This window comes from Schistocerca serialis, chromosome 4 (genome assembly GCF_023864345.2).
Source record: "Schistocerca serialis cubense isolate TAMUIC-IGC-003099 chromosome 4, iqSchSeri2.2, whole genome shotgun sequence".
Lineage (NCBI taxonomy): Eukaryota > Metazoa > Arthropoda > Insecta > Orthoptera > Acrididae > Schistocerca > Schistocerca serialis.
In genome coordinates, this window is record NC_064641.1 from 394,422,990 (window position 1) to 394,439,147 (window position 16,158).

Below are 16,158 nucleotides of genomic sequence, written 5' to 3' on the forward strand. Positions count from 1 at the left end.
AGGCTACGGCACTGTCTCATTCGATTCTCAACTACTATCCACTACAACTTATAATTACAGTCTGTACAAGCTGCACATAACCATTCACTACCTGTATTTTATCTCCCATGACTTCAGACTTTCACAGAGTATATTACAGTGAATTTTGACAAAAGCTTTTTTTTTTAATCTACACATGCTAGAAGTATAGGTTTTCCCCCTTGTAAACCTATCTTCTGAGAGAACCTGAAGAGTCAGATTTCCACAAGTGTGATTTTCAGCTTCTCCTGGCATTCTTTACGCCAAAATAGTTCACAGCTGAACTTCCAATGGCAGTGTCCAACCAGCACAATATTTTGTACCACGCTGCCATCATCAGAAGTGCTGATGAACTGACTGATGGGGGATCGATGCCATGCTTTTATCTCCTCCTCCCCTTCCTCTGATCGACTACTCCATCTGCCATCCGTGCCCAACATCCCTAACTCAACTGTTCCTGTCAACCCTGTGTTCCATCCCAGGTTCTCGCCCATGTGCACATACTGGCGGCACCTCTGCTGTTCCTCCACCTGCCCCCAGTGTCAGTTCATTGTCCAGTATCTCATTCCTTGACCATTCTAATAGAGAGGTCCCATGCCTTCCTAAGTACATACCCTCAATCATGATTTATCAGCAGTTCCCTTACTTGAATCTCAATAGATTTGTTAATGACACAGTCCCAGAATTTTGACGTCTGTGTCATAACCTTGGTGTAGTTACAGTCCATTCCATAAAATTCCATCATGCAATGTTCTGCAACTGCTGATTTGTTAGGCTGCTGCAATCTGGTATGGCATTGGTGTTCTCAGCAATGATCTTCGACAGTATGCACAGTTTGAGATATGTAAGTCTTACCACATTGGCAGAGTATCTGACTGCTTTCCATAGTCCACGGTCATCTTTCACACTACCAAGTAGAGCCTTTTTTTCTGGTGGATGGCAGACCATATTCACTTGGTGTTTCTGGTTCCACCAGTTGTACAGAAGATGTAGGATGTACAGCTACCCAAGTTTGCCACTTCTTGTATTTATTCTTGCAGAAAACTTCCCTCAGATGCTCAAATTCTTTGTTGATACTGTTGTCAGAGAAAGAGCTATCACTACGTACCAGTGTTTAGAGCTTATTATGCCGCTGGGCAGGGTGGTGGCAGCTGTCAGAATGGAAGTATAGGTTGGTGTGTGTCTTCTTCTGGTACACATTGTGGCCCAAAGTACCATCTGCTCTTCTTCTAACCATGATATCCAGAAAGGGGAGCACTCCATCCACCCCGACTTCCATGGTGAATTGGATGATCTAGTGTGTGGAACTGAGATGTGTACAGAACTCATTCAGCTTTTCTCTTCCGCATGGCTACATGACTGAAGTGTCATTTACATACCAGAAGAAATAGGTAGGTTTCCACTGTGCTGATTCCAGGGCTTCTTCCTCGAAATATTTCATGAACATATTGACGACAATTGGTGAAAGTGGACTCCCCATGGCTTTTCCTTCCGTCTGCTCATTGTTGGTACTATCAAAAAGGAAGTATGTCAATGTCAAGATCTGCCTAAAAAGGTTGTTCATCTCTGCATCAAATTTCTGGCGAATAAGTTCTAAGGATTCTTGTAAAGGCACTCTGGTAATAAGAGAAATAACATTGAAAATCACATGGATGTCAGTATCTTTAAGCTTGAAGTTGTTAAGGTGTCCAACAAAACCCACAGAGTTGCGAACATGGTGTGAGCACTTCCCCATATAATGAGATTGATGATATTCTTGCAGGAACATCATGAGCTTTCCTCTCAGATATACACCCAAATTTTGATGTTTGGTGGCTGGTGGCCTTTCTCTGTGCAGTCTGCTGTAACCCATGTGATACAATTAGTCCCATACCCAAAAACTGAATTGGTTTCCTAGCTGTACGTGTAATTTGTAAAATTCTTTGCCAGTTGTATCCAGGCACCAGTACGTAATGTGGACCCTCTCACGCACCATGGCTAGGCCGGAACATTTCTTGATTCTTCTGGCTGTCACTGAGTCGAGAGGATGCATTACTTTGGCGAAATTTGGTACTACAAGTTCTTCACACAATCTCATACGAAATGCAAATTCACTCAACAAATGGCTTCTCTGGTTGCACAGTTGTCATGCTGCAATACATTTCCTCCCTGCAGAGGTATATGATGCAATTCACCACCTTCTCCTGATGTACTTCATGTTGAAACAGTTCGTGGGTGAACTGCTGGACATTAAGAGTCCAATGGGCACAATATTTTGTCAAACGACCATGTTGCCATCATCATCAGGTGTGCTGATGAACTGACTAATGGTGGCTGGCACCACACTTTTATCTCCTCTCCTTCTCCCTCTGATCGGCTGCTCCATCGGCCATCCGCACCCAGCATCCCTAGCCCCACTGCTCCCGCCAATCCAGTGTTCTGTACCAGGTCTGCACCCAGATGCATGCACTGGCAGCATCTATGCTGTTCCTCCACCTGCCATCAAAGTCAGTTCCTTGTCTATTATCTCGTTCCTCTCCTTAACAATTCTAATAGCAGGGGCCCACGCCTTGCTAAGTATGTACCCACTATAACAATTTATAAGCAGTTCTCTTACGTGAATGTCGCCATTATGTACATGGAATATTTCGAGGAGGAAGCCCCGGAACCAGCGCAATGGAAAGCTACCCATTTCTTCCAGTATGTCGATCACACTTTCGTCATCTGGCCACCTGGAAAAAGAGACGCTGAATAACTTCCTTACACACCTAAATTCCGTACACCAGAACATCAAATTCATCACGGAAGATGAGGTAGATGGAGAGCTCCCCTTTCTGGACGTACTGGTTAGAAGAAGTGCAGCTGCTGCTTCGGGCCATAGTGTGTATCAGAAGAAAAGGAACACTAACTTATACTTACATTCTGACAGCAGCCATTGCAATCTTTCATTTATTCATTCATTTTTATGGTGTGTTATCTGGCAAGAAAGGATGAATTCTTCAGAAACACAAAGTGAAGACAGAATGCTGCCCACCAGAAAAAAAAAAAAAAAAAAAAACTCTACTTGATAGTGTGAAAGATGACCTTAGAGTATGGAAATCCAAGATCTGTAACCTACCCTGCTAATGTGGTAATACTTACATAGGTCATATGGTGTTTAATGTCTAAGATTGTTGCAGAGAACACCAATGGCATACCAAATTGCAGCAGCCCAAGAAATCGGCAGTTGCATAACATCGCCTGATGGGATTTCATGGAATGGACTATAACCACACCAAGGTTCTGACACAGACATTCAAATTCCTGGACTGTGTTATTAACGAATCTATTGAGATTCAAGTAAGGGAACCACTGACAAATCATGATTGCAGGTATGTACTTAGGAAGTCATGAGACCTCTCTATCAGAACAACCAAGAAGAGAAAGAAGATACTAAACAATGAATTGACACTGGGAGCAGGAGGAGGAAGAACAGAGGTGCCACCAGTGTGCGCACCTGGGCGAGAACCTAGCATGGGGCACAGGGTCAGTGGGAGCAGTCGAGCAAGGGATGCTGGGGGCGGACAGCCAACAGAGTGGCCAGTCAGAGGGATAGGGATAGGGAGAGGGATAGGGAGAGGGATAGGGATAGGGAGAGGGATAGGGAGAGGGAGAGGGAGAGGGAGAGGAGATAAAAGAGTGGCGCTGACCCATCATCAGTCAGTTCATCAGCACACCTGATGATGGAAATGTGGTTGTTTGCTGAAATATTGTGTTGTTGGAGATGGATGAACTATTTCGACATTTCCTCAAGTGTTTCTTCACATCTATGGAACCCAAAGTGGTGCTTCTCCAGGTCAGCTTCTAGGAGATGTTTGATCCTTCTGTAAATAATGTACATTAGTATTTAGTAGCCATGACTAAAAACACTGGTGGCTCAGTAATATTCATACCGGTCTTCTTTTAATGGGAATTATTAGTCTACTTACAGTCTAAAACATGTTTTCTATCTCCTCTGCACTGCGCACCAGGCAAACCAATTTCCTTATGATTGGTTTTTCCAATGATCTTCAGAACATACAGGTAATGTTGGCTACTTCACATGCCTTGTTCAGACTTAGGTATGAGATAGTTTTGAGAAACAATTTTCGCAGTAGCACACCCAGTCGCGAAAGCACACCCAGTCTCATCTTTATCCACTTCCTCTCACCTTTTCGCAAAATTGTCTCCTGCTTTCTTTGCTTTCTATAACTCTTCTATACATTCCTTCAGAGTTTCTGCCTTTGCCCCTGAAAGAGAGGAGTAATAGTCCCACAAGGTATGCAGGACAACTTCTGTTAAGTTTGGAAGGTAGGAGATGAGATGCTGGCTGAAGTAAAATTATGTGGTCAACTCATGAATCATGCTTGGATACCTCAGTCAGAAGAACATTTGCCTGCAAAGGACAAAGATCCCAGTTCTGGTCCAACAAAAACTTTTAATCAGCAACAAACTTATCATCCAACAGAAAGTTTCTAATCAACAGACACTCCTCTGCAGAGGGAAAATTCATTCTGAAGATAAAGGGTGTTGACAAAGAGCAAACATTTAATACCAACTTAAGGAAGAATAGGAATACTGAGTCTAAACCTTGTTTTGAGGCCTGCAAGAAAATTATTAATTAAATGTGAAGACAAGTTGGATAGACAAGAACTAGAACTGCAAAAATTATTCATTACTAGGGAGCTAAAATATTATCTAGAGCACTGAAGGAATCAAAGAATAGTGCATTAAAATCATGCAAGGAATGAGTCCTAATTTAGAAAGATCTCATTCTCAACCTAAGTAAGATTATACTTTCACATACTCTCCACTCAATTTCTTCAAATAAGACTTTTAAACTAAATTTAATAATAAATAATAAAACATGTTAAACCTTTAGTGCATTGGTCCCTGCATACTGTTTACTGATGATATCACCATTATTAGCCCATAAAAGCTGAAATGTATTTCGTATATTAGATGGTATTCTTCCCTCTGGAGCAATCAAGCCTAATTTGGTAAACTGAATTTCCATAACAGCTTTTGCAATGGCAGTCTGGAAAATAAAAGGAAATTGTCATGTGTACAAATGAGGAATGAAGCACATACCATAATTATACAATTATATTGGCAAACGAACCTGCACAACATTTGTCCTATCAAGGCAATCAATGCAGTTAACCCTGAACACACCTTTCTGACTGCATATCAATCCCTCTCGATCTCTCCAGCAGTAGCTCATATCTTTTATAACATCAACAATATTTTCAATCAGAATGGAAACATTTTCAAAACGCATTCCACGGCTGAAAATAAACAAGAAAGTTTAACAGCACACTGAAATTTGTTTGATTAATATTGAAACATATTAATTTTCTCTAAACAGAAATCATTCTTTTTCCTGGTAAACAGAAGGAGTTACTTTAAAGCACTTTACTCAACCTTCTAACTCACTCACATTTTTCCCTTCAAAAACAGTATTAGTTCTTGTGGACTGCATTAAAAGTAGAGATGAATTGTAGAAAAACAGAGAGAGAGAGAGAGAGAGAGAGAGAGAGAGAGAGAGAGAGAGAGAGAAACCAGAAATTGCTTACTACAAAGAAAGTTTGAAACAAGAAAGAAAAAAAAGTACTGAAGGAAACAGTCTTCAGCATAGGAAAAAAGTAAGAAAAGGAGGTAATAGTAAGAGGAGGAGGAGGAGGAGGAGTAGGAGTAGTAAGAAAGTACAAAGAATAAAATTTGAGGAAAGACAGTACAGAGTCCGATAAAATATAATTGAGACTGCTTGCATTGCTAAGGAACCATTTGTCATAGTAAATTAATATTTCTTCCGTCAACTATTTCCTTATAATGTGCCAAGTTTCCTCAAAATGGATCAACTCACAGACAGTGATGAAACATTAACTACAGACATATTCTTAAGTTCAAGCACAAAATTTCATGTAATAGGCTGGGCACAAAATAAACCAAACTGATGCTGCAAACTTACTTATTTACCATGAAAAATTTAATGAATGGGGTCACCTTCAAAGTAGGATCACATTGAGTTTACATGTGTCTGTAATCTTTCCTTTTACTATCAAAAACATATTTTAATCTCTTTTACTGTGAGACCACAGAAAGGAGCTCAGCTGTTTCTGGCTACCAGAGGAATAAAAAAAACCTGTCAATAGTAAATTGCTTGTTGATTGGCACTCAATTCATCATGTTTGATGAAAATTTGTGCAGCTTAAGGACAGTTCATGGTTTAAAAAATGCACTAATATGCCCTAACACATAATGTCTTAGTAATGTCACCAGTCTCATTGCTTGTATGTGGATATATGTACGCCTCTCCGTGTACGTACTTTATACTTATCATTTCACTTATTCACATATTGTAGGTAATAAATTGAAACAACATGCAATACAAGAACAATAGGTCAAAGTTTAAAGAATCACAAAAAAACATCTGTCCTTCCAATACACTACTGATGCAAAATTTATATACAAGAAACCTTGTAGCGTCTGTTGCAGTGCCTAAATATTTTGACTAATGGTTTATCAGCCCCTAAATTACAATGAGTGTGTTAACTATTCAAAATGTACCATACTTCACAAACCAAGTCAAACTCGTGAAGTTTTTGGATAATACCACATATTGTCCTCATCCGAGAGACCATTTCTGAGATCATGCAATCGAGAGATTTTACAAGTGAAATAGTTTTCTGCTATGACCATTCTTAGAAGAACTGGTTCATGTGTATAACCATCTTCTTGTACCCTGCCAAAGTTGAAGAAGGGGAGTAGTGGTCAATATTGAGAGCCCCAGTACTGACATTTACTTGATCTGTCAGCAGTCTGTTTTAGAGTGCTGTTGAGCATTCCATCTAGTTTATGGAAAAGTACCTCTTCAAAAATCCTGGGAAAATATATTTAGCAACACCACAGAAAACAGACCAAAAACAGATAAATGAAATGTTTACATTACTGTCCTCAATTTACTACAAGGTAAGGATATACACAAAAGGAATTTCATGGAGATGCACACACAATGAAATAAAACAACACTTGTTCTTTAACAATATATCGCATATAGGTGCCACAGGAAACAAGATGCATGTGCCTGAGTATGTATGTGGACAACACATGGATGTGCAGCAAACAATAATATGCTTTTATTATTATTTATCCATTTATTTATTTATTTATTTATTTATGTAGGGGAGTGGAGCTGGAGGTAGGAAGAAACCATCTGAAATCTACAACACGATTAAGGTTCACTACAGAAGCAGTTGTTTAATACAGCTCCAAAATGATGACACCAAGCCAGAATGAACAGCAGTGAGGAATTGTGTGTGCAAATTAAGACAACAGAACAGCAACTGTATCAATAAACCCATGACAACACGTGGATCATTGTCTATATTAGAATGGGATATCCAGGATGGAATAATGACAATATTATGAGAAGGACAGATTGCTACTCACCATACACTAGAGATGTTGAGTCGCAGATAGGTACAACAGAAAGTCTGTTTAACAAGTAAGCTTTTGACCAAAAGGCCTTCTTCTGAATTAAACAACATGTGCCAGACTCTGGCCTTGGCAGTGTGTGTGTGTGTGTGTGTGTGTGTGTGTGTGTGTGTGTGTGTGTGTGTAATTTGGAAGGAGGTCTTTTGGCCAAAGTCGTACTTGTTTAACAGTCTTCTTGTTGTGCCTATCTGAGACTCAGCATCTCAGCTATAGAGTGAGTAGCAATCTATCCTTTTCATAATACTTTCATTGTCTAGATTACTTTATATAAATGTATGTTGTCCCCCGCTTGTGGTCTCGCAATAGCGTTCTCACTTCCTGAGCACAGTGTCCTGGTTCGATTCCCAGCGGGGTCAGGGATTTTCACCTGCACCAAGATCACTGGCTGCTGTTGTCTCGTCTTCGTCATCATTCATCCCCATTACGTTTGGAGGAAGGCAACTGCAAACCACCTCCATTCAGACCTTGCCTAGTACAGCGGTGCGGGTCTCCCGCATCGTTCCCCTACGCTCTGTCAAGAAGCATGGGACTTCATTTCCATTTCCAATATGTATGTTACGAGAGATACAGTTACTCTGAGAAAAGCTACTGTTACTACTCCTACATTACTCATCTGCTGTTTTCATCTAATATAGGGTGAGCTCAAAAGAACTTGATGCTTCCAGAAATTCATACAAACGAAACAGTACAACTTATTTGTTTCAAACTTAACCTGTTGATCGGGTATCTCTGCAAGGGTTTTTTTTTTCCTTTCTTTTTAATGTAGAGGCACAATTCTTTTACTGCATACTGCTGCCGCCAGTGTGTGCTAGTGTAGGTAATAGCAAACATCACCATAGAAGTAGACCTCAGATGTCCTTCAGTCATCACAAAGTGTGTCACAAACTGTTGTTTTATGAGTATCTCGTACATAATTTCACCACAAGCCAGCCACAAATAAGTCACCAGGTCGAAATGGGATCCCAGTTCAGTTTTACAAAGAGTACTCTACAGCACTGGTACCTTACTCAGCTTTTATTTGTCACAAATGTCTCGCCCAGTAAAAAGTCCCAAGAGACTGGAAAAAGGTACAGGTAAGTTTTGTATATAAGAAGGGTAAAAGAACCGATCCACAAAATTACAGACCAATACCCTTAACATTGGTTTTCTGCACAATTCTAGAAAATATTCTGAGTTAGAATATAACAAATTTCCTAGTGATTGAAAAGCTTACATCCACAAATCAGCTTGGTTTTAGAAAGTATTGCTCACGTGAAACTCAGCCTGCCCTTTTCTCACAAGATATACTGAAAACTAAGGATGAAGGGCAACAGGCAGATTACATATTCCTTGAGTTCTGAAAAGCGTTTGACACAGTACCCCATGGCAGACTGTTAAAAGAGGTATGAGCATACGGAATAGGTTCCCAAGTAAGTGAGTCACTTTAAGACTTCTTAAGTAATAGAACCCAGAATGTTGTCCTTGATGGGAGTAATTGTTCATTGAGAAAAGAGTATCATCAGGAGTGTCCCAGGAAAGTGCGATGGGACTGTTATTATGTTCTATATACATAAATGATCTGGCAAACAGGGTGAGCAGCCTGCTGATGATGCTGTGGGGTATAGGAAGGTGACGAAGATGAGTAATTGTGGAATGATGCAAGATGACTTAGACAAAATTTATAATTTATGTGATGAATGGCAGCTGGTTCTAACTGTAGAAAAATGTCAATTAATACAGATGAATAGGAAAAACAAACCTGTAATGTTCACATACAGCATTGATATGTCCAACTTGACACAGTCACATTGTTTAAATATCTGGGTGTAGCATTGCAAAGCTATAGGAAAGGGAATGAGTATGCGAGGAGTGTGGTTGGGAAGGTGAAGGGCTGACTTTGGTTTATTGGGAGAATTTTAGGAACGAGTTGTTCATTTGTAAAGGAGACTACATATAGAATGCTAGTGCAGCCTATTTTGAGTAATGCTCCTGTGTCTGGGATTCACACCACATTGGATTAAAGGACGACATTGAAGTAATTTGGAGGTACTACATTTGTTATCAGTAGGTTTGGACAACGTGCAAGTATTATGGCGATGCTTTGGGAACTCAAATGGGAATCCCTGGAGGGAAGGTGATGCTCTTTTCAAGGAACACTAATGAGAAAATTTATAGAACAGGCATTTGAAACTGACTGCAGAGTGATCCTGCAGTCACCAACATACATTTTGCATCAAGGCATTCATATTTCTGAGTCCAAGTTTTCCAATGAATTGCAGAAGCAAATACTGAGACATTGTGTTACTTTGTTATAAAATATTTCAGGGTTTCCAGTTTACTGCCTGATGTTGACTGGCAACCTATCACAGGGTACCCTCCATCATTTAGCATACAGTGGCTTGCAGGGACGTATGTAGATGAAGATGTACATATGCTTGGTAATAGCAGTTTGAACAGAAGGGTTGTATTTGCAGAGGGAAAAATTCTAGGCAGCGTCCTGTGTCAGAGCATAATGTTTATCACATTCGAGCAGCATTACAGCAAAGTCCACAGAAATCAACATGTTGAGTAAGTCTTGAGCTTCAGATGCCACCAACAACCATTTCTAAAGTACTGCATAAACAATTATGCTTGAAATTGGACAGACTGCAGTTGATTTCGGCATTTACCCCAAGAGATTACGCTGCACGACCAACTTCTGCACCGAGATGTGGGCAAGGACAGACAATGATAGCAGCCTGTCAAAGAGATTAATTTTCAGTTACGAAACAACATTTAAAACTAATGGTAAGGTTACTCAGTACAATGTTCATTCTTTGCTAACAGAAAATGTTCATTTCTCCCTGTAACACGAACAATATTTGTCAGAGTTTGATGTGTTCTGTGGAACATTGAGGGAGAAGATTTACAACCCCTTCTTTTTCATCAGGGAAACCATCTTTGTGGCTTCTGCCTCGATTGCAAGAATATTCTAACATCATTATCTAATAACAATATACTGCACCTCCTCTCTTCCACTTGGCTGCATGATAACACCTAAACACATCTACCTGGTGGATGGCTCAACCGTGCAGGTGCTGATAAAGTGTGGTGCACATGGCCACCACGATCACCAGACTTAACTCCATAATGGTGTATATGTGGACTAAGAAAAAAAATTACCGGATTTCCTGATTAAAAATACAAGTTCTCCCCAGTGAATATACACTTTTTCCACATTAAATGACAATATACCTTCATCAATCCTTTGAATGGTTAAGATTTTATACACCGGCCTAGAACTTTCTGGTGCTTTAAAAACGAACCCGGTAAATAAAAATCTTGGACATGATGCAGCATGTACACTGCAATTTTCATATTACAAAAGTATAAATCAGAATTCCACAAAACACAGCACATTAGTTTCCGAAGTATTGAAATCAAGATTGAGTTACACTTTTGTAAGCCAATCATGGCTCATTTCATGTGATCTAGCTAGCGGGTGAACACAGATGTTCAGTGCATAGGACACGTGATGTAGTCAGTCTACAGCAACATCACTGTTAAGTAGTGTGGACACATACATAGGGAAAGCTGATAGTTGAAATTAATATACATAGTGCAGCAAGAAGAAAAGTTAAGCTTTCACATACAGTATTGGTGGTTTTTTTTTTTTTTTTTTTTTTTTTTTTGTGCGGGTCATACTTTAAGATACATCACACATATGTGCCTATAAAACTTTAAATAACAACGTAAATGGCTGGTCCTCTGAGCTTGAAATTCTTCTAACTTGCTAGTTCTCAAAAAAGAGTGAAGTTTGAAATGAGAGTCAAACGCAATGTGGTTCAAGAAAGTCATCACACATTTTCACATGTAACAATGTACCTTGCTTAGAAGGAAATTTGCTTTGAAAGTAACACTTTTCAAACCATCATTCACAATTTATTCCTGTGACCTGTTGGGAATAGGATCCTTTGCAGCAGTTGCTATAGAGCGCCAGGAAACAGGCGTTCCGTGCGTGTGTAGTTATGACAACACAGCAAGCCTGTATTTCCCATGCATAAAGCACAAAGAGGTCTTACATTACATCATAAAGTAAACACAACATCAGAGGATATTCCAAGAGCATTGGAATTTCGTAAACCATACTAGAATGCATAATTTGACTTAAAGTGCGCATTCGTATGTCCAGATTCATAATGAAGTAGGCCCAAACCAGGTATTAAGCTTTTCCATGTGGTTTTCTTTGAGTACAAGTACTGTATTACCTCATGTTTGGTTCTTTATTATAGAATAATGTCATACATGTCAAAAGATGAAAACGTGCACTGTAAATTCAGCAAAGAGTTGAAACTAGCCAATAGTGTGGAATGAAACACACACTGTTTCAAATAAATTGACTGCCTCAGTGGAAAAGATTAGTAAAAGCCAAATTTCTTTAGCAAACCAACAAAAATTACTTCATAATTATGCAACATGATTAACGCTTGACTGCGAAAAATGTGAAAATACAATAAAATTTTAAACCTTAAACTGATGACATAAATTAGCCTTCCATAATTATGGGAATGTATTTTAATTCACTTGATAGCTCCCAGACACAGATATCCGTTAGGTTTTTATTTATGTGAGAGCTGTAAACAAAGAGAAAACAGTAAAATCACTAAATGTAAACATGCATCACAAAGGCTACCCTGTCCCCACTACAACCCAGACTGCTCTGTGCACGCAGGAATCTGGCAGCTTGGGCGTGCGCACTAGTAACATTTTTCCAGGTAGCATCTGGCTGCTTGTTGCTACTGCTGATACATGTAACAGCCACACTTCAAGTAGCCAGAAGTGGGAGAAGGTACTGCTCCTATGTGCCTCAACTGCACTTGGGCATGAGCCCACTGGCAACTGTTCAAACAAACCTAATGTAAATAGTTGTGACATCAGCGCACATCTTAAGTAGTTTGTTGTAATTAAGTATTACATAGTCTTCATCCAAAAGCCTTTGACACATTTTGCTGTTGGCAGATGCTTGTATATACAATGTGTTGTTTTGTTGTAAATGGTGCATTTCCTTTGCAGCTTAAGTAGTAGTTGCTGTTGTCGTCATCATCCTTCCCTCTTGTTTCTGTTTCATTGATGCAGTACTTTTCTCCAGTAGCAGTAAACAGTAATATTCTTTGTTAGAGTATCAGTTGTTACCAGTCAAAATTATAAAACTCAACTGAAAATTAAAACAATGAAAAATTCCCGGAATTTTAAGAAATTCCTGTGTTTTTCCCAGTTTTCTCAGAGTTTTTCCTCGATTACCTGGTTGTCCCTGAGTGTATACACTCTGCTCCGTGCTATTTTTTATGGGGTTTTGTCCCACACCTGCCACAATCGTTGCTACAGCTATGACAGTGAATCGCAGCAGCAGTGGAGTATTACCAGCAACATGTTGCAGAAGGTTTGGGAAGAGTATGAATATTGTCTCAAAGTTTGCCATGTGACTCAAGAAGCACATTTTAAGACCCTGCAGTCTGTAAAAAATAACTATCAGAGATATTCTATTAATATGATAATGTTTGAAGCACGTAAGTTATACCATTTCATTTGTATTAATTTTTGAAAATCTTAGAGTTCTTCTGTGCTCACCCTGCACATTATAAAAAGAATTTAAGCAACTTTCCACACACCACTGTCAGGATCTATCAACTACAGACATTAAGGTTACATGAAATTCATATGTCTGAGTCCAAGTTTTCCAATGAGTTGCAGAAGCGAATAATGAGGCATTGTGTTACTTTATTATAAAATATTTCAGGGTTTCCAGTTTACTGCCTGATGTTGACTGGAAACCTATCACAGACTTTTGCATTAAAATATTAAACTCCATCCCTAGAGTGGTACAGGGATGCTTCCCACCTGACCTACACTACATCCTAGCCCCCCTCTAGGCCCCTCTCAATCCCAACCCCCTGCCACAGGGATTATATCCCAATGGAAGGTGTAGGTGCAAGATCTGCCCAATCCATCCACCTAGTAGTTCGTATTCCAGTTCTGTTACAAGGTTATCCTAACCCACCAGAGGCCAGGCTGCTTATGAAAGCAGCCATGTATAGTATACTCTGCGGCTATGATTGCACAGTTTTTTATATTTGTATGGCTACCGACCAGCTGCCCACCAGGATGGCCAGGAACATGGCAGACCACTCTGTAGCACAATATGCAGCTAAATATAGAATGCTCTTTTTTAATGGCTACTTCACAAGCCAAACCATCTCGATCCTCTCCTCCACCACCAGTTTTTGTGAACTGTGCAGATGTGAGTTATCCTTATAACACATTCTACACTCCTGAAATTATCCCAACCCCAACCTACAGTAACCTACTATACCCACACCCTCCACCTAATAGTTTCTGCCCGCTCTGTCACCCTATTCATGTCCCCTCACCCTATGCACCCACCAGACTTTCCCTTTCCCTGCTCCCCCCCCCCCCCCCCCCCATTCCCAACTTCCCAGCCTCCCAACACTCCAACACTAAGAGCTCTCCCCTCTCCCCCCCACCAATAGCCTGCTATCCCTTCCCCTTTCTTGCAACATTCCAGATTGCCACTCAACGTGGCAGTTGCATTCTGGTCCAAGTTGCAGGAGATGACAGTCACATGCATGAGGAGTGCTTGCTTGTGTTAATGTGTGTGTTTGTGTGTGTATGTGTGTGTGTGTGTGTGTGTGTGTGTGTTTGTTTCGTGTGAATGAGGTGTGCTTGTTTGTGTGAATGTGTGTGTGTGTGTGTGTGTGTGTGTGTGTGTGTGTGTGTGTGTGTTTTCTTTTCTAAAGAAAACTAAAACAGTCTTTTCATTGTACCTGTCTGCAACTCAACATGTCATCTTTAGAGTGAGAAAGAATCTATCCTTTTCCTAATACTGTTGGTGTTCCAAGCTTGTTTCCATTGCTTGATTTTGTGTGTAAAGTAAGATTTACTTAACACTGCATAAATATAAATTCCTGGAAATTCTAAGGGAAGAAGTGATATACAGAGAAAATGAAAGGTTATCCATAGCTTGTACAGGACCTAGATTGTAATTATAAGAATTTAAGGACATGAAAGGGAAGCATTATGTTGAGAAGAGTATGGGAAACCACTGTAGCCTATCTCTAATGTTATTCAGTCTGTATATTGAGCAAGCAGTAAAGAAAGTCATGAAGAAATTTCGATGGGAGGTTAACGTTCAGGAAGAATAAATAAAAACTTTGAGGTTTGCCAATGACATAATTATAGCATAGACAGCAATGGACTTGGGTAGTACCTTGAAAAGTGGTCATAAGATGAGGATCAGGTGAAGTTAAAAAAGGGAGGGGGGAGGGGGTAATGGGGTGTAGTAAATTGAGGCAATGCTGAGGAAATTAGAAAATGAAATACAAAAACTAATAAATAAGCTTCACTATTTGGGCGGCAAAATAACTGATGACAGAAGTAGAGAAGATATAAAATGCAGCCAGGCAAAAAAAAAAAAAAAAAAAAAAAAAAAAAAAAAAAAAAAAAAAAAAAAAAAAAAAAAAAGGAGAGAGAGAGAGAGAAATCTGTCTGTTAACACTGAATATAAACAGATGTCAACTTCTTTTTCTGTAGGTATTTGCCTGGAGTGTAGTCATGTGCAGAAGTGGAACATGGACAATATACAGTTCACACAAGAAGATTATAGAAGCTCTTGAAATGGAGATTAGTTTGAGGTATTGAATAAAATTGAGGAGAAAACGAATTTATGGCACAGTTCATAGGACACATACTGAAGTATTAAGAAACTGTCAAAATGGAAACGAAAAGAAACATGGTGGGTAAAATTGAAGAGGTTGTAGTAGTTATGCAGAGATGAATAGCCTTGCACAAAGCAGATTAGCAGAGAGAGCTGGATAACCTGTCTTCAAACTGGGGTGGGGGGGAGTAACAAAAGCAGCAGCACACACACACAACAAGTGCACTATGAACATTTAATATATCAGACACACTGTTTTTATCAAAATCAGAGGATGGTGTACAACGTAATTGGCGAGCAGCTGTGCACACCTAACCTTCAATGGAGGGACTCCGGCCTCCACCAGGACACTGATCACCGGACTCATTCTAAAAGCTCCCATCGCTAGGTGAATGCCACAGTAGTGCACTGGATCGAGTAAACACAATGCTAAGGGCACTGCCAAACCATAAACCAGACTCCCATAGTCAAGGCAGGATTGAACAAGGGCTCTGTAGAGCTGCAGCAGCGTAGAGCAATCTGCTGCCCAGTTGGTGTTGCTGAAGCAGTGGAGCACATTGAGATGCTGACAGCACCACAGCTTAAGCAGACAAAAGTGAGGTAGCCAAGTCAATCAGGCACCAAAAACCAGTCCTAAGAATTGATATGTCTCCACCACAGTGAATGGATCATCATTAAGGTAAAGTTCTGGTTCTGGATGAACGTTGTGACACTGACAGAAACGCACGATACACAACTTTGGGGCTGAAAACTGGAAGCCATAGGCAAAGAGCCCATGACTGCACCTTGTGAATGGCTCCCTCTAGGCACTGCTCAACAATTCCAGTAGTGGAGCAGCAGTACAAAATGCGAAAGTCACCTGCATACAGAGAAGGTGAGACCGATGGCCTGCTAGACCTTTAATAGCCACTAAAAATAGAGAGAGACTCGATACAGAGCCCTGCGGAGCGCGTTCT

General features: G+C 40.0%; 1 protein-coding gene across 1 annotated transcript in view; it reads right to left on the reverse strand.

Moving 5' to 3' along the window:
* LOC126474913 (phosphatidylinositide phosphatase SAC2) overlaps positions 1 to 16,158 on the reverse strand; it is a 373,240-nt gene that overhangs the window by 242,306 nt on the left and 114,776 nt on the right. The window contains exons 7-8 of the mRNA XM_050102409.1: positions 5,138 to 5,303; positions 4,892 to 5,053 (exon numbers count right to left, since the gene is read on the reverse strand). Of these exons, the coding sequence (XP_049958366.1) occupies positions 4,892 to 5,053; positions 5,138 to 5,303 (328 nt within the window). The remainder of the gene's footprint in view (positions 1 to 4,891; positions 5,054 to 5,137; positions 5,304 to 16,158) is intronic.